This window comes from Mycteria americana (genome assembly GCF_035582795.1).
Source record: "Mycteria americana isolate JAX WOST 10 ecotype Jacksonville Zoo and Gardens chromosome W unlocalized genomic scaffold, USCA_MyAme_1.0 Scaffold_32, whole genome shotgun sequence".
Classification (NCBI taxonomy): domain Eukaryota; kingdom Metazoa; phylum Chordata; class Aves; order Ciconiiformes; family Ciconiidae; genus Mycteria; species Mycteria americana.
In genome coordinates, this window is record NW_027445438.1 from 1,607,160 (window position 1) to 1,626,717 (window position 19,558).

General features: G+C 43.7%; 1 protein-coding gene across 1 annotated transcript in view; it reads right to left on the minus strand.

Moving 5' to 3' along the window:
• Window positions 1-19,021, minus strand: part of LOC142403048 (zinc finger protein 608-like) — a 175,657-nt gene extending 156,636 nt beyond the window's left edge. Inside the window, exon 1 of the mRNA XM_075489168.1 lies at window positions 18,072-19,021. Within this exon, the coding sequence (XP_075345283.1) occupies window positions 18,072-18,959 (888 nt within the window). The 5' untranslated portion in view covers window positions 18,960-19,021. The remainder of the gene's footprint in view (window positions 1-18,071) is intronic.
• Window positions 19,022-19,558: the final 537 nt, after the last annotated feature.

Genomic DNA, 19,558 nt, shown 5'->3' on the forward strand with positions numbered 1-19,558 from the left:
GCTGTATGGAGTCCTATCCGACAAGTGGTAGAAACTGCTGAAGGAGATGGTGAATCGAGCCAATTTGCAGAAGTAAAGGCCATCCAGCTGGCTTTAGACATTGCTGAACGAGAAAAGTGGCCATTGCTCTGTCCCTATATTGACTCATGGATGGTGGCAAATGCCCTGTGGGGGTGGTTGCAGCAATGGAAGCAGAACAATTGGCAGCGCAGAGGTAAACCCATCTGGGCTGCCGCATTGTGGCAAGATATTGCTGCCCGAGTAGAGAACCTGGTTGTAAAAGTACGTCACGTAGATGCTCATGTACCCAAGAGTCAGGCCACTGAGGAACACCAAAGCAACCAGCAGGTGGATCAGGCTGCTAAGATTGAAGTGGCTCAGGTAGATCTGGACTGGCAACATAAGGGTGAATTACTTATAGCTAGGTGGGCCCATGACACCTCAGGCCATCAAGGAAGAGATGCAACATATAGATGGGCTCGCGATCGAGGGGTGGACTTGACCATGGACACTATTGCACAGGTTATCCATGAATGTGAAACATGCCCTGCAATGAAACAAGCCAAGTGGTTAAAGCCTCTGTGGTATGGAGGGCCATGGCTGAAATAGAAATATGGGGAGGCCTGGCAGATCGATTATATAAAACTCCCACAAACCCGCCGAGGCAAGCGCCATGTGCTTACAATGGTGGAAGCAACCACTGGATGGCTGGAAACATACCCTGTACCCCATGCCACTGCCCGGAACACTATCTTGGGCCTTGAAAAGCAAGTCCCATGGCGACATGGCACCCCAGAAAGAATTGAGTAAGACAACGGGACACATTTTCGAAACAACCTCATAGACACCTGGGCCAAAGAGCATGGCATTGAGTGGGTGTATCACATCCCCTGTCATGCACCAGCCTCTGGGAAAATTGAACGATACAATGGACTGTTAAAGACTACACTGAGAGCAATGGGTGGTGGGACATTCAAACATTGGGATACACATTTAGCAAAGGCCACCTGGTTAGTTAACACTAGGGGATCTGTCAATCGAGCTGGCCCTGCCCAATCAAAACTTTTACGCACTGTAGAAGGGGATAAGGTCCCTGTAGTGCACATAGAAAACATGCTGGGGAAGACAGTCTGGGTTACTCCTGCCTCGGGCAAAGGAAAACCCATTCGTGGGATTGCTTTTGCTCAAGGACCTGGGTGCACTTGGTGGGTAATGCGGAAGTATGGGGAAGTCCGCTGTGTACCTCAAGGGGATTTGATTTTGGGTGGGAATAGCCAATGATTCCAACTGTATGATCTTAATTGCTATGTAATACTGTATATCATTACTACTATAATTTTTATACACCATATCAACAGTATTACAGTAAGAATCACCCAGATTAATGAAGAATGAACTTTGATGAAACCAAGAAAAGTGCAACGGTGATGGAACCAGAACTGACTTCAGCATGCAACAATCCAACACCGCACACCATCTCTCCTGCCCTGAAAGACTGTTATGACAGATGGAGCCCAAAGTCATGGACTAAATGCACTTAAACATTTTAGAAGGATGGCCCATAGACCAAGGGAATGATAGCTGTGTGTACATATATATATATATATATCAAGAGACAGGAAAAGTGGTGGTGAGTAATTGTATTAGAAAGGGTGGAACCTGGGCATGACATAGATGGTATAGAATAAGGGGTGGATACTGTCCTGGTTTTGGCTGGGATAGAGTTAATTTTCTTCCTAGCAGCTGCTGTGGTTTCGTTTTAGCATAATAATGTTGATAAAACACTGATGTTTTAGGTGTTACTAGGCATTGTTTATACTAAGTCAAGGACTTCTCAGCTTCCCATACTCAGCCAGCGAGGAGGTGCACAAGAAGCTGGGAGGGATCATAGCCAGGACAGTTGACTGTCCAAACTGGCCAAAGGGATATTCCATACTATATGACATCATGCTCAGTATATAAACTGGGGGGAGTTGGCCAGGGGGCAGGGACCGCTGCTCAGGGACTTGGCTGGGCATAGGTCGGTGGGTGGTGAGCAGTTGCATTACTTGTTTTTTCCTGGGTTTTGTTCCTCTCTCTCTCTTGTTGTTTTCCTTTTGAAAAGAGCTAAAATCCCCAAAGACAAAAAGAAATGTTGTAAATATCTTGGTTGCTCAATGTTTCCTTTTAGTTTCCCTTTCGCAGAGAATTTGGCCTAGCTTGCCAGTATTGTTGGCCTTAAGTAAGGAAGCTTAGATAGTAGAATTGCTAACGAGCATTCTTTATTTGACCTAATCATTAGAGTAAGAATGCTTTGCCTGTGTTAAATCCTTGGTTAGCTGAGATAGTTGCAATGTAGATAGATAAAAAGGAATTCTTCAGGCCCTGTGTCCCTGGAAAGGGCTGATAAGGAGAAGCTGCACAAGAACCACCTAGTTTTGGATATGCAAGGAGGGTATGAGCAAGACAAAATGGACTGAGCATGCGTAAAGACAAAGTTCAGTCAGCGGTCAGAGTGATGAAGACTACTGACTTCCTCCAACGACCACCAGAGGATCCCTAACGACCACCTAAGGACTTAAGTATGCATGCGTCAGGGACATTTACATATATTAATGAGTTCCAAGAAATCTCGTGTTTATATAAATTAATCTTATGAATATGTGTGATTTTGCAACATATAACCTCTGCGATCTTGCTTGTTTGTCAGAGCACTTATGGTGGAGCGATCCCCAGTGCTGCCCAGCACTGTAATAAAGGATGCCTGCTTAATAGTAACTCCGTGGCTATTGAGTTTTATTTCGGGAACACTCTGAAACTCCAATTCACCTGTCGGGAGATTTGGATTTTAAAAGGTAGTCTCCACGAATTTTGTTTCACTTTTAATTACAATTTATTATTATTTTTAAATTTTATTTCAATTATTAAACTGTTCTTATCTCAACCCATTAGTTTTCTTACTTTTTCTCTTCTGATTCTCTCCCCCATCCCACCGTGGGGGAGGGTGAGCGAGTGGCTGTGTGGTGCTTGGTTGCCGCCTGGGGTTAAACCACGACAGTCCCTCAGGACTGCGAACTCCACCAGTGCATGATCACTGCAGCCCAGGCTGCCTCCAATCTTGACGTCACCAATTAGCTCACTTGCGTTGGTGACCAACAGGTCCAGTATCGCATCCCATCTGGTAGGGGTCTCTATTTACCTGGCTTAAGAAGTTATTCTCCACGCTCTCCAGGAGTATCCTGGATTGCCTATAACTCGCTGTGCTACTTTTCCAGCAGGTGTCAGGGTGGTTCACATCCCCCAGCAGGACGAGAGCCTGCGAGCACGATGCCTCCTGTAGCTGGAATAAGAAGGCTTCCTCAATAGGCTCCCCTTGATCGGGCAGCCTGTAGTAAACACCAACCACAAGGTTCCCTTTGTTGCCTCGGTCTCTGATTCTTACCCATAAGCTTTCGACCTGCTCGTGGCTATTCTTCAGAGACAGCTCTTCACAATCTATCCATTTCTTGGCATAGAGGGCAACCCCTCAGCCCCTCCTTCCCCACCTGTCCTTTCTGAACAGCCTGTAGCCATCGATAGCTGCACTCCAGTCATGGGATTCGTCCCACCAAGTTTCAGTAATGGCAACTAGGTTGTAGCTTTCTAGCAGCATGGTGGCTTCCAACTCCTCCTGTTTGTTGCCCATGCTGCATGCATTGGTGTAGAGGCACTTCAGCTGGGCTGTCGGCCGTGTCACCTTCTTAGAGGAACACACCTTAATTTCTTTGAGGTATTTCACTGGTGTTTCCTGTTGGCTCCTATTACCTCAGGAGCCCTGGCTCATCTCCATAAGACTTCAAGTGTGCTGCAGTGTACCCAGCACGTCTCAGAGCAACAGGCTGAGGGCCCTCACTAGCACCCCGTCCCTCTAACCTTGCCCGTGACAAGCTGTGGGATGACATGCCAAGGCTGATATTATCCCACTCCCCATTCAAGCCTAGTTTAAAGCTCTGTCAATGAGCCCCGCTAGCTCATGAGCAAAGACCCCCTTTCATTCAATGTAAAGTCTTTGTTCCAGTTGCCAAGACCATTTAGTCAGATTTAAAAGAGAAAATTCAACAGAGAGAGCTTAGTGAAACTTTGGATACAGCACAATGAAAAGTTAATAGTCTGATCTTCATATTTGCGAAAATGGCTACTCATAGCCTGCAGTAAATTGTTTTTTTATGTCGTGAACATAAAAAAAAAAAATTCCTGTGATTTAAATTCTCAGTTTATGGAAAACCCCTCAAGTCTTGCTATGAAAACTGGTCATTATCTTTATCAAATTACCTTATTTTAAACATATTTTTAAGTAAATTAAAAAAATGATAGGTTGTATCATTATTCATTTTGGTTAAACACTGCACCACAAAAGATCTCCATTGGGCAGAAACATTCTAGTATGAAAAGGGGAAAAACCAGTAAAGTTTGTCAAATTTTAAAAAGAATGAAGAAATATAAATAATAATTTCTAAATTTTAGAAAGGTATTTACATTTTTTAATTACATCATCATCAGAAATTTTCAAGGACTGCCTTTTTGCTATCTTTCACCTAACAGGGAATGTACAAAACAAAATAAAAAAGCATGATCAATATAATTAATCTGATTATTATTAAGAAATAAACAACTACTTGACATGTAAACTTAATAAAACTAACACAAGATGTTAGCAAAACTATGGCCTACTTCAACTTAAGTTACTGCATCCACAGATCCACAAGTGTGACACTAAGGATTCATAAGGGTCTATTTCTATTATAAGAAATAAAGCACAATTAAGAAGCCAGATAATCTCTCCAACCTTTTGTGGAAATGCAGTGATATACCAGTGTATGCTATAACATTACGTAACTACAATGTAAAGCTGGTATAGTGCTAAGCATATTAAGTAAAGAATAACCTGGTTGCTGGATCATCTTTCTGTGTCCAACAGGAAGTATCTTAGCTCCGAGCAAGGTTGACTCTAAAACTCTTGATTATATTCAGCAATTCCAATTGTATACCATGGAACAAATCTGGAATATACAGCTGACATGAAATTCAAACTATGTAAGTGAGCAGTATAACTGAGAAGTACAGAAGATTCAGCAAAGTCAATACACACATCTGCCTAAATACACATGGAAGTGATCTAACTTTTTTGCAAGGGTGGGTGATGGAAATCCAAACTATATAACTATATGTCTTTATCCAAACTAGAAGTGAATGTGGTATTCCTGTTAGCAGAAATGTTAGCAATTTTGAGACCTTATTCCTGATAATGCTTGTAATGTGCTGTCGTGGTTTAGCCCCAGGTGGCAGCTAAGCACCACGCAGCCGCTCGCTCACTCCACCCCGGTGGGATGGGGGAGAGAATCGAAAGAGCAAAAGTAAGAAAACTCGTGGGTTGAGATAAAAACAGTTTAATAATTGGAACAGAATAATAGTAATAATAATAATGAACTGTAATGAGAAGGAAAACAACAAGAGAGAGAGAGGAACAAAATCCAAGGGAGGGAAAAAAAAAAAAATAAAATTATACAACCCCTCACCACCCGCCGACCGACGCCCAGCCAGTCCCCGAGCAGTGATCGCTACCCCCCGGCCAACTCCCCCCAGTTTATATACTGGGCATGACATCATATGGTATGGAATAGCCCTTTGGTCAGTTTGGATCAACTATCCCGGCTGTGCCCCCTCCCATTTCTTGGGCACCTGGCACAGGATTGGGAAGCTGAAAAAGTCCTTGACCAATGTAAACACCGCTTAGCAAAAACCAAAACATCAGCGTGTTATCAATATTATTCTTATACTAAAATCCAAAGCACAGCACTATACCAGCTGCTAGGAAGAAAATTAACTCTATCCCAGCCAAAACCAGGACAGTATCCACCCCTTATTCTATACCATCTACGTCATGCCCAGGTTCCACCCTTTCTAATACAATTACTCACCACCACTTTTCCTGTCTCTTGATATATATATATGTACACACAGCTATCATTCCCTTGGTCTATGGGCCATCCTTCTAAAATGTTTAAGTTCATTTAGTCCATGACTTTGGGCTCCCCATCCTTTCACATTACCCACCAAGTGCACCCGGGTCCTTGAGCAAAAGCAATCCCACGAATGGGCTTGCCTTTGCCCGAGGCAGGAGTAACCCAGACTGTCTTCCCCAGCATGTTTTTTATGTGCACTACAGGGACCTTATCCCCTTCTACAGTGCATAGCAGTTTTGATTGGGCAGAGCCAGCTCGATTGACAGATCCTCTAGTGTTAACTAACCAGGTGGCCTTTGCTAAATGTGTATCCCAATGTTTGAATGTCCCACCACCCATTGCTCTCAGTGTAGTCTTTAACAGTCCATTGTATCATTCAATTTTCCCAGAGGCTGGTGCATGATAGGGGATGTGATATACCCACTCAATGCCATGCTCTTTGGCCCAGGTGTCTATGAGGTTGTTTAGGAAATGAGTCCCATTGTCTGACTCAATTCTCTCTGGGGTGCCATGTCGCCATAAGACTTGTTTTTCAAGGCCCAGGATAGTGTTCCGGGCAGTGGCATGGGGCACGGGATACGTTTCCAGCCATCCGGCGGTTTCTTCCACCATTGTAAGCACATGGTGCTTGCCTTGGTGGGTTTGTGGGAGCGTGATATAATCGATCTGCCAGGCCTCCCCATATTTCTATTTCAGCCATCGCCCTCCATACCACAGAGGCGTTAACAGCTTGGCTTGCTTGATTACAGTGCATGTTTCACATTCATGGATAACCTGTGCAATAGTGTCCATGGTCAAGTCCACCCCTCGATCATGAGCCCATCTATACGTTGCATCTCTTCCTTGATGGCCTGAGGTGTCATGGGCCCACCTAGCTATAAATAATTCACCCTTATGTTGCCAGTCCAGATCCACCTGAGCCACTTCAATCTTAGCAGCCTGATCCACCTGCTGGTTGTTTTGATGTTCCTCAGTGGCCTGACTCTTGGGTACATGAGCATCTACGTGACGTACTTTTACAACCAGGTTCTCTACTCGGGCAGCAATATCTTGCCACAGTGCTGCAGCCCAGATGGGTTTGCCTCTGCACTGCCAGTTGCTCTGCTTCCATTGCTGTAACCACCCCCACAGGGCATTTGCCACTATCCATGAGTCAGTATGGAGACAGAGCAATGGCCACTTTTCTCGTTCAGCAATGTCTAAAGCCGGCTGGATGGCCTTTACTTCTGCAAATTGGCTTGATTCACCATCTCCTGCAGCAGTTTCTACCACTTGTCATATAGGACTCCATACAGCAGCCTTCCACCTCCGATGCTTTCCTACAATACGACAGGACCCATCAGTGAACAGGGCATATTGCTTCTCATTTTCTGGTAGTTTATTGTACAGTGGGGCCTCCTCAGCACGCGTCACCTCCTCCTCTGGTGATATTCCAAGATCTTTGCCTTCTGGCCAGTCCATAATTACTTCCAAGATTCCTGGGCGATTGGGGTTTCCTATCCGAGCCCGTTGTGTGATCAGTGCGACCCACTTACTCCACGTAGCATCAATTGCATGATGTGTACAGGGGACCCTCCCTTTGAACATCCAGCCCAGCACCAGCAGTCGAGGTGCCAAGAGGAGCTGTGCTTCCGTACCAACCACTTCCGAAGCAGCTCAAACCCCTTCATATGCTGCCAATATCTCTTTCTCAGTTGGTATATAGTGGGCCTCAGATCCTCTGTATCCCCGACTCCAAAACCCTAGGGGTCGACCTCAAGTCTCCCCTGGTGCTTTCTGCCAGAGGCTCCAGGTAGGGCCATTCTCCCCGGCTGCGGTGTAGAGCACATTCTTTACGTCTTGCCCTGCCCGGACCGGCCCAAGGGCTACTGCATGAACTATCTCCTGTTTAATTTGTTCAAAGGCTTGTCATTGCTCAGGGCCCCATTTGAAATTCTTCTTCTTCCAGGTCACTTGGTAGAGAGGACTTACGATCAGACTGTAATTTGGAATATGCATTCTCCAAAAACCCACAACACCTAAGAAAGCTTGTCTTTCCTTTTTGCTGGTTGGTGGAGACATGGCTGTCATTTTGTTGATCACATCCATTGGGATCTGACGACGTCCATCTTGCCATCTTATTCCTAAAAACTGGATCTCCTGTGCAGGTCCCTTGACCTTACTTTGTTTTATGGCAAAACCAGCTTTCAGGAGGATCTGGACTATTTTCTTCCCTTTCTCAAAAACTTCCTCTGCTGTATTGCCGCACTCAATAATGTCATCAATGTACTGGAGATGTGTGGAGCTTCACCCTGTTCCAGTGCAGTCTGGATCAGTCTATGGCAAATGGTGGGGCTGTTTTTCCATTCCTGGGGCAATCAATTCCATGTGTACTGAACGCCCCTCCAAGTGAAAGCAAACTGCGGCCTGCACTCTGCTGCCAAAGGGATTGAGAAGAACGCATTAGCAATATCACTTGTAGCATACCATTTGGCTGCTTTTGACTGCAGTTCGTATTGCAGTTCCAGCATGTCCGGCACGGCAGCACTCAGCAATGGTGTGACTTCATTCAGGCCACCATGGTCTACTGTTAGTCTCCACTCTCCATTAGACTTTCTCACTGGCCATATAGGACTGTGAAAAGGTGAACGAGTCTTACTGATCACTCCTTGGCTCTCCAGTCGACGAATCAGCTTATGGATGGGAATCAGGGAGTCTCGGTTGGTACGATATTGCCTCCGGTGCACTGTTGTGGTAGCGATTGGCACCTGTTGTTCTTCAACCCTCAGTAACCCCACAACAGAAGGGTCCTCTGAAAGACCAGGCAAGGTAGACAGCTGTTTAATTTCCTCCGTCTCCAAGGCAGCTATACCAAAAGCCCACCGGTACCCTTTTGGGTCCTTGAAATACCCTCTCCTGAGGTAGTCTATGCCAAGGATGCACTAGTCACAATGGGGTCATCTCAGCCTCTGGGCCAGTCACAATGGGGTGCTTTTGCCACTCATTCCCAGTTAGGCTCACTTTGGCCTCCAATACAGTTAGCTGTTGGGATCCCCCTGTCACTCCACAAATACAGATGGGTTCTGCCCCTATATAGCTTGATGGCATCAGGGTACACTGTGCACCGGTGTCTACAAGATCTTTATACTTCTGTGGGTCTGATGTGCCAGGCCATTGAGTCCACACAGTCCAGTAAACCCGGTTGTCCCTTTCCTCCACCTGGCTGGAGGCAGGGCCCCCCCTAATCCTGGTCATAATATTCATTACACATTTCTTGTGTATATGAGTCAGGAATTTCTTCATTACAATCAGGAGTAAAATCAGCCCTTTGACTCTGTCTGGGGAACTGTCCACTGGAAACCGGAGCAGCAATTTTCCTGGAAGAACCGCCTTTGGTGATTGTTTTTCCTTGCAACTCACGTACCCGTGCCTCTAGGGTCGAGGTAGGTTTTCCATCCCACTTCCTCATGTCCTCTCTGTGGTCACGCAAGTAAAACCACACGGTGCCCCGTGGTGTGTACCCTCTATATCCTCTCTCTTGAGCAGAGGGATGCTGACTCCTAAGTGCTGAGATACTGGTCTGTGCAGGTGGGAAGTAAGACATATCTTCTTTGAACCGTTGGAAGTCCCGGGACAGTTTCTCCACAACTGAGACAAAGGAGGAAGAGATACTTTCTTCATGTTCTCAGAGGTTACTAGCAGCTTCATTCACTGTTGGACCGTCTCCGTCTCTCAAGGTCAGTATTGCCAATGAGTTGGCACACGACAGTGGTCCGTTCCGTACCAATTTCCGCCACAAAGGTCTTGTGCACTGGACCTCATCTGGATCTGTGGGTGACTGCACATCGTCCAGGTCACCATAAATCACTTCCAGCACAGCTAATTCCCTCAGGTACTGGATACCTCTCTCCATGGTGGTCCATTTCCCGGGGCGATATACAACATCTTCCTTGAAGGGATATCTTTCTCTTATAGCTGACAGGAGTCGCCTCCAGAGGCTGCGGGCTGGTTCCCCTTTTCCAATCGCTTTGTCAATGCCCCCTTCCCTAGAAAGGGATCCCAGCTGCTTGGCTTCCTTACCCTCTAATTCCAGGCTATTGGCCCCGCTATCCCAGCATCGGAGCAGCCAGGTGACAATGTGCTCCCCTGGACGACGGCTGAAATCTTTTCGCATATCTCGCAGCTCACTCAGGGATAGGGATCGGGTGGTTTCCGTCTCGTTTACGAGTTCTTCCTCTTCCTCTCCCTGTGATGGCCCTGCTCTTTTACCTTCCCTTTCTAAACGAGCTGACTTTCGCTTCCAGGATTTCTTCTTATGTATAGGGGCGACTGATACTGACATGGGTTGGTTCTCTGTCTGAACCGCAGTGCTCATAACAGAGTTGTCCTGAGCCTTTTGCAGCGGGGGCTGGAGCAGCCGCAGTGCCTGTCGCAGGAGTGGCTGGAGCAGCCGCAGTGCCTGTCGCAGGAGAGGCTGCTGTAGCTGCAGTGCCTGTCTTTTTGTCACCAGATCCTTGAGGGTTCTGAATAGTGTTGAACAGGGCTCGGTAGGCATGGGCCAGACCCCAGCACATTGCAGTGATTTGTGTCTCCCTAGAATTGGCAGGGTGACGACATACTTTTTCCAAATATTCTACTAATTTTTCAGGATTCTGTATTTGTTCAGGGGTGAAGTTCCAAAACACTGGAGGTGCCCAATAACTTAGGCATTTGCCCATGCTATCCCACACACCCTGCCACTCATAACTATCCGGCCTTGGGGCAGATCTCTGGATGATATTCTTAAATTGCTTCCTAACCCTGGACAAGTTCGAAACAGTATTCCCAAGCAATACCAATACAAGTATCTTAAATACCCAAGGATGTTCAAGATACTGAAAAGTTATTGTAATTGTCCTGGTTTCAGCTGAGATAGAGTTAATTTTCTTTATAGTGGCTGGTATGGGGCTATGTTTTGGATTTGTGCTGAAAACAGTGTTGATAATACAGAGATGTTTTAGTTGTTGCTGTACTCGTCAAGGACTTTTCAGCTTCCCATGCTCTGCCAGGTGCAGAAGAAGCTGGGAGGGGACACAGCCAGGATAGTTGATCCAAACTGACCAAAGGGCTATTCCATACCACATGACGTCATGCTCAGTATATAAAGCTGGGGAAGAAGAAGGAAGGGGGGGACATTTGGAGTGATGGCGTTTGTCTTCCCAAGTAACCGTTACGCGTGCTGGAGCCCTGCTTTCCTGGAGATGGCTGAACACCTGCCTGCCCATGGGAAGGAGTGAATGAATTCCTTGCTTTGCTTTGCTTGCGTGCGCGGCTTTTGCTTTACCTATTAAACTGTTTTTATCTCAACCCTCAAGTTTTCTTACTTTTGCTCTTCTGATTCTCTCCCCCATCCCACCGAGGGGGAGTGAGCAAGCGGCTGTGTGGTGCTTAATTGCCAGCTGGGGATAAACCACGACAGTAATGAAGGAGGAAGCATTGTAGAAGAAAGTAGTGAAGGTACAATTCTGCATTTCCTCCATAAAAAACCTCTCAGAGGAAGAGGTATAATTGCGAATTGTCTCCATAAGATGATACCCGACATACAGTAACGGTTTCAGTACAGCACTTAGATACCAAAATAAACCCAAGGTCACTGTTCTAATAACAAATCTCACAGGCAAAACATCACCAATTAAAGCAGAGCACAGCAAACTGCAAAAACCAACACCAATCTTTAATATGTACAGCAAAAAAAAGATCATGGTGCAGATGAGGTAAACCAATGCTAGGAACAGATGGATTAATATCACGTCCCACAACTACTAACAGATCTAAATTCCTTAATACGCTCTGGTTAATCTGGTATTATCTCAAACCCTTTGTGCCCCACGTTGGGCGCCAAAAAGGACTGTCGTGGTTTAGCCCCAGCCGGCAGCTAAGCACCACGCAGCCGCTCGCTTACTCCCCCCCGGGTGGGATGGGGAAGAGAATCGGAAGAGCAAAAGTAAGAAAACTTATGGGTTGAGATAAGAACAGTTTAATAATTGGAACAAAATAATAGTAATAATAATAATGAATTGTAATGAGAAGGAAAACAACAAGAGAGAGAGAGGAACAAAATCCAAGGGAGGGAAAAAGAAAAAAAATAAAATAAAAAAAATGATACAACCGCTCACCACCTGCCGACCGACGCCCAGCCAGTCCCCGAGCAGTGATCGCTACCCCCCGGCCAACTCCCCCCAGTTTATATACTGGGCATGACATCATATGGTATGGAATAGCCCTTTGGTCAGTTTGGATCAACTATCCTGGCTGTGCCCCCTCCCATTTCTTGGGCACCTGGCAGAGCATGGGGAGCTGAAGGGGGGGAAAGTCCTTGACCAGTATAAACACCGCTTAGCGACAGCCAAAACATCAGTGTGTTATCAATATTATTCTCATACTAAAATCCAAAGCACAGCACTATACCAGCTACTAGGAAGAAAATTAACTCTATCCCAGCCAAAACCAGGACACGTGCTCAGATACCACAGGTACCAGTAACACCAAGACTTGGAGAAACACAGCCCATAAGTAAAAAGAAGTCTTCAACAAGACCATTATAACTAATACTATGGTTCAAAAGGTAAACAAAATTGCATGGTCTGTCAAGACACTGCTGACACACTGGGCATTTTGAAGGGAAGTCTGATTCTAAATACATTTGGCATGTGTTTCCCAGCTCCGTTTCTGTATGCCCTCTCCTCAGGCTAGTCTTCTGGTCTAGTATTTTACAGACCATGTTCTGTGGCCTTTAATCCCATGCATGTTTCCTGGACACGAGTAATCTTAGTGGCTTCGGGGGGAAGGGTGCTACAATGCAATTTTGTATTTTGCTTAATATTAACCTCATACTTGACACCATTTCAAGGATGTCTCAGATCACCTGCTCTCCTACCTCTCTGCTTGGATTTTAACAAGTGGATGCATACACATGTCCTCCAGTCTCTCTCTCAACTGGATCAAGGTCTTGAAATAACCTGAGTAGCAAATTAAGTCAGCAGGACATACACAAGTGTTCTGAGATCCAGTAACTCCCCATATTGACCACAGCAAATTGAGAACATATAAATATGCTACTGGGACCAGCCAACTGTCAGGCCTGCTGGCAAAGAACATGCAAATGGATGTTCTGGACATGGTCAACAAAGTACTACTAGGGAGAAACAGAGGCAGAGCTGTATAGCTCTGTGCCATGTCAGGTTTTCAGTTTATAATGGGTACCATTACGTTCTGCCCTCCCACTGTACCCTCAACAGTATTTTATCTAAGGAAATGTAATTTTCACTGCTGAGGGTTTGCTTGCTTTTCTTTTTAATCCACCTCTTTTACAAAGCAAACACAGGACAAATCCTGCTCTCACTGAAGCAAACAGCATTTAGTCTACTTATACAAATGCAAATCACACAGATAACAAAAACAAAATAGAGGGGAACACTGCATTCAACATCCAAAGAATGTGTTCGAATTAACAGAAAGCAGGCCACAGACTCTCCCATAAATGTTAGTATTAGAGAGCCTAGAACTAACACCTTTTAAAACTAGATCACACATTTCTTATGAAAAAACACACAAGTTTTAGCATGCAAGAAAAACTTTGTATTTCAGATTTATGATTTAAGTTGTTGTTGATGAAATAGCTTTCCAATTACCAAGGCCTTCATAGGAGAAGCAGGAATGCATTATGTGTTAATGATCACAACCAGGGGGTCCAAGCTTTACTCTCTTGCTAGTATAGCAGATCCTCCCTGCAGCTTCACCATGCCTGTTTCCTGTCAGATCACTCAGAGATAATGTCATTCATCTCAGGGCGGCACAAGACCTGTCATTAGCTTCAATAAAAGACCTCAAAAAAAGGCTGGATGGCGTTTTATCCAGAGCTCATAGGCTGCAGTCAGGCATCTCATAGCCTAACAGTTCAGAACTTAAGTTATCTTTAAAAGAATAATTTTTCACCTAACAACAATTCTAGAACACTTCTCTGAAGAGCAGAAAACTCTCTGCATAGAAAATTTTAGTTTTATCATATACAGTTAGGTGACTGATCAGAGCTTGCTAAAGTTATCCTTTGAAAGGTTTTTTTTTCCTTCCTTTTACTTCTTAGGGAAACATTGACAGAACTGTCAGAATAATTCAGGTTCTAGCTAAATAGTAAGATCTTTGAAGAACTGACCCTTATTGTGTTTGCCTGCAGGAAGTGATTTACTAGTATAAATTCTTCAATGACTGAGCTTCTTATTGTTAGAGACCCATAGTTACCAGTGTTTTTAACAGCCAAATCTTATGTAGCTTTCAAAATAGTTTGCTGTCAAATAACAATAGACTTTGTTCTTTAATTACAGTAAGTGACCTCCTTGCCCTTTTATTTCACAGTGAATAAACCAGAGCCAAGGCCAGCTAGAAAAGTACATGAAAAGCGTATCTCCATAACATCATTAATCAAAGTATGTACTTAAATGATTTACATCAATAGGTAAAATGCACACAGAATTTCCTGATGAAGTGGAAAACACCCTCATTTCTGCTATAAGAAGAATAAAATAAATAATACCAGCCAACATGTTAATTTGCTTGACAACTTTCAGATGTGAAATGCAGTCTTTATGAAAAGCAATACACTAATAAAAGAGAAATAAATTCCAATCTGAATATTACTATTGATTCATTTTTAAAAGGCAACTTTTTGTTTGGTTGGTTTTTTTACAGCTCTGACGATACGTTCAGACCTTCTGTATTATTTTCATTTAAACACACAGATTTGCATACACCAAACACAACTTTCCCATTTCGGAGTAAAGTGTGCCTGCTTGAATATCCAAACTCTCCCTGTAACACATACAAAGCAAAACTTTCTAGATAATCTGAACACTTTTCAATGTAACAGCTGTTAAAATTACAAAAGCATAGCTAAAGCAAATGAAGAGTTCATGCTGACAAACAGCCAGTAACTGTGCTAAAAAAGTGGGGATGAGGAATGGAGACAGGTTGTAACACCAAAAATCTTTAGGAGTAGTTAGCCTACCTGTCAAAGCTACTTATTCAGACATGTCACTGGTGGCTTAACCACAAAATGGGCTGCATGAATATAGCTCAAACATCTTAGAATTACAGCATGCTTTGACTTTATCCACATATTAGGGGAGTAGTAATTTTTACAACATACTTGCAGTTTCTGCATAAAAGAGCCAGCAGAACAGTCATTGATTTAATTAGGTTTCATAAGATCCAATTTATCATTTTACATTACTTTCTGCAGCAAGGAAACAGAATAAATAGACCAAAACCTGAAGCATGCTGTGAAAATTAAACAATTACTACAATTCTTGGGAATCTGCTCCAAGCTTTCAGAAACAGTAAACAAATGCAATATTCCACATCACATACAAAAACCTTCAGATTTTGAATCAGCATTAACTCATTTGTATCTAGGAAGAAAGTATCCAAATTCATGAGACATCTTTCATGAACATTAAGACAACTGGAAATTGATTTTAACATGCAGGCTTGAAAATTATATATTTATCTACAAATACAAGGTGTTTGTGCAAGTATAGCATATATATTCTAGTGTGTAAATAGTCAAAACAAGAACACAACAAATCTAAAATCCTTTAAAAGAAATATTTCCAATTATTATTAAACATTTGGAAAAAAGCCAAAACAGCAAACAAAACACTGAAGTTTCACTAATAATACCACAGGATAGGTTTAAAGTTGCAACCGTTGTCAGCAACGAGCGCTGAAAGGAACATTCTTTAGGAAGAGAAACACTAAGGAATGTTATTAAGACAGCAAGCAAGCACACCATTATGCCAGAAAATGGCCAACACTTCACAACACTAATGTGGGAAGCCTATATTAAAGCAGGGCAGTGGCTGTTATTGGAAATGCAAGCTCTAAATCTCCTAGAAGAGCAGCAACTACAACACAAAGTGTACTACTGTCTCTAAACCACTCCATATATGTTTGCTCTTAATTTATATATGATCCAATTTACATTACATGAAAGATTACTTACTTCATACAATTTCCTGTGTGACTACAGAGTGAAAAGAACACAAAAACTGGAGAAACCACACCACTCTCTAACCTCTGTTGCCATGACAACAGCTTTTGAGATACTAAAATGTTCAGATTGCCAGCTAAAAAAAATTGTTGAATGTGAACATTTAGCTGAAAGATTAAAACGCTAAGGGGGTAGCAAAATGGCAATACCTCCCACATTCCAGGCAGCCACTGAATCCAATCAGATAGCTGACTCTTTAACCACAACCATTGTGAAGACCAGATTAGGGCAATTTATCTAGATAGTTAAAGCAGATTAGAGAACTGCAATTTGAAGAGTATTGGCAACAAAAGTAAATGTCTACTGTACTAAGTTAATAAAGAGACGATAGGATTTTAGGACACCTTTTCACAGTGAACAGAACTTTCATAAACCAAAGTGCAAATATAAACCTATGAATTAAAGCAATCTGGTTTTCTTTCAGTTGTGTTTAGAAAAGGTCACAAGGCTCATTCAAATTAATCTGTAGATATGCTATCTTAAAAGCAATAATATGCATACAATATGAAATTTAATCTGTACCTTGTCTTAAACACAAGGTCTTGAAATTATCTTCAAGTTTTCTTAACAAATATTTGATGTGACAAACACCCAAATCTAATCCTCAAAAGTCTACTTAAATATTACACAACCTTCAACATCACTGAAAAACATAAAAGCCAAAAACAGGTCATAAAAAAGGCATAACTTCCCTGGGATCTTCAGTCCTTCCAGGTACTTGCAAACCATGCTGTACAGTTAACACCAACCCAAAAGTTTTCCCATCACTGAACGTTTGCTCAGGGAAGTTGTAAAAGCAGACAATCAAGTCACAAACACCCTAAAATTGTTCGTTTGAGGGGGGTGTGGTTTTGCTTTACTTTTCAGGTAGACTTTCTTTAACAACCTGTAGAATTCATCTGACTTGCTATCCTGGGACAACGCTAGCCCCCCAGATCCCCAAGAAGCCACCTTCTGCCCTTTGAACAGAACAAAACCTGCTGATACCAGAACCTGCCTAAACGAGCACTAACAAAAGCCAAGTTATCCCTCCACCCTTCCCTAAGAATACATGACCGTTTATTCTTACAGAGAGCATCCTTCATACATTAATAGAAAAGAAGAAAAATACACACCCTCATTCGATTTCTTTTATACATTTCAACCCCTCAATAAACAAGTAGTTCACATCTAAGAACCCATGGGGCTCAGATTAAGAAAGCTCCCTCAAACAAAGGACAAACTGTTCCCCTCTGTTTCGAAAGCTGTTTTGCACACATATCTCAGTACAAGGTGCATCCCCCTCCTCCTTTCAGGAGGACCAGAGGCACCACCTGTCTGCTGGCTCATTCCTCCCCATTCTCCACACCAGCTTCTGAGGCCTGCTGTACCACCACAAGAGCCCCCAGTAAAATAAACATCTGGCATCTCTGCAAAGGGGAGTGACAGAGCCCAGGTCTCTGTTGATGCCTCTCTTCTCCCAAATGCAATCTTAACTCCAGAGAGGGGGTCAAAGGAGAAAGGGTCCCTTTAGACTTTGGGAGAGGAATGACCATGAATACCCACCAGTGTTGTAGCAAAGGGACAGCACATACAACTCCAAGACCTACTGCTGGTGGAGCCTGAGATACACACCACCACCACCATCCCAGGCAAACACACAAACCTTCAGCCTGCAAACACATGCCATTCCACTGGTACCAACACTTCTGCTCTCTGCTAAAATCAGGAACAGCTCAGTCAGGGTCATCTCAGGGTTTGTCCTTTTGGGTGAATGCAATCAAAAGGAGCAGACAAAGCAAAATAGAAATGTTCTCCAGGTCTGGGGATGGGAAGGGGAAATCAAAAGGAAAAGAAGCATACTCAAAACATGGTGTCTCCTGTATAGGGAAGGGGTTTGGTTTTTGGGGTTTTTTTAGAGGAAGAACAGATGCATGTCACAAATACACAACTGAGATAACAACAGGTGCCAAGCACACAGTTGTGAGAAGTTTATCATAGATACAGGTAGACACAGAAGAGAAGGGATGGAGAGAAGCTTGTCCTACCTTTTCTATTTTCAGTCTCTTGGTTCGCCTGTGGCTCTCCTCCTCTTCTTCCTTCTTTACCAAAACAGAGTTCCCCAATAACCCCGAATCCAGGGTACTTTTGCTCACCTCCCCCATGGTGGAGGAGGCGCAGTGGAAGGGGCTGCTGCTCCCACCACCACCTCCCTTGGTGCCATAGCCATACAGGTACCCAGAGGGAGCTTGGCTGCTGCCACCCCCACTGTCATTGGGGTGGCCCTGCTGCAGGTCATGCTGCTTGTCTTTCCTGGATTTCCCCACATCCTTATCCCGCTTGGAGCCTCTGCTGCCCTGGTTTTTACCTGGTTTCTCCTCTTTGTTTTTCCCACAAGAGGCACTAGTGTTGTTCCTGGTGGTGTTATTATTGCTGTTTAGGTTACTGCTCACATTCTGACCCAGTGCTGAATTCATGCCAGTTGTCTCTCCAGGGCGCCCTTGGACTTCCTGCCTCTTGCCAGCACTGCTGATCTCAGGAATCCCATACAAGGCAGCAGAAGGCAGAGATTTATTAGCATCCTTAGAAGTTCTGCTCCTTTTCACTTTTGATTTGCTAGTCTCTTTGTGAGAGGAACTCCCCTGGGGAGCAGAGGGCTGAACAGAAGCAAATTTTAGGCCATCAACTAAGGCTGAGGTAGCATTAGCCCCACTAGAAGCCAGACCCCCACAATCCTTGGAGCTGGTGTTGCTGCTGCTGGTGGTGGTGATATTAGTGGAATTATTCATCTCAAATTTCTGTCTGTCCTTCTCCAAATCAGCATCCAAATCAATTATTAAATTCCCAACCCCAATTTCCCAATCATCACCACTGTCATAAACATCAACTGCATTTGGATCCACACCTTTTCCTGCAGTGGAAGTGTTCACTGACATCCTGAAGATGAGATCTCTAGAATAAAAATCCGATGAACTTTCCTTTGGAGATGTGGGGACATTCGTTTATCTCCGTTGGGCTTTTTTAAATTTAACTCTTCTTATCTTCCTCCCCCAGGTATGTCTAGGTTTATACCCTGCAGTCCACGTCCACCTTTTCCTGTGAGAAGGGGAAAAGTCGAATGTTTCTTGTCTGGGTGTTACCAGAATAATGACTAATAAAAAGGGGACAAGGTAGAGGGAGCAAAATAGTTCAGTATTTTCACAGGTTTGTTTTTAAGTTAGTTAAACTGGAGGCAATGGCTGTGATGCTTTTACAGTGAGAATCTTGAATCTAGTTGTATCTCAACATCCACAATTGCTCTTAAAAAAAGTCATGCCCAAAAAAAAGAAAAAGAAAGAAAGAGAAAAAACCCACAAAAAATTAACTATGTGATTTAAATACACAAATCTCAGGAAATACAGACTTAGGACTGGTGCCTAGCTGTTGGAGCACAAGTTGTAATCTAACCCACTGGACCACCACCTAGGCACAAAAGGGAAAAAAGAAAGGACAGATTCACTCTTCAGTGCATTCCATGGATTTTGTGGCTTTAAAC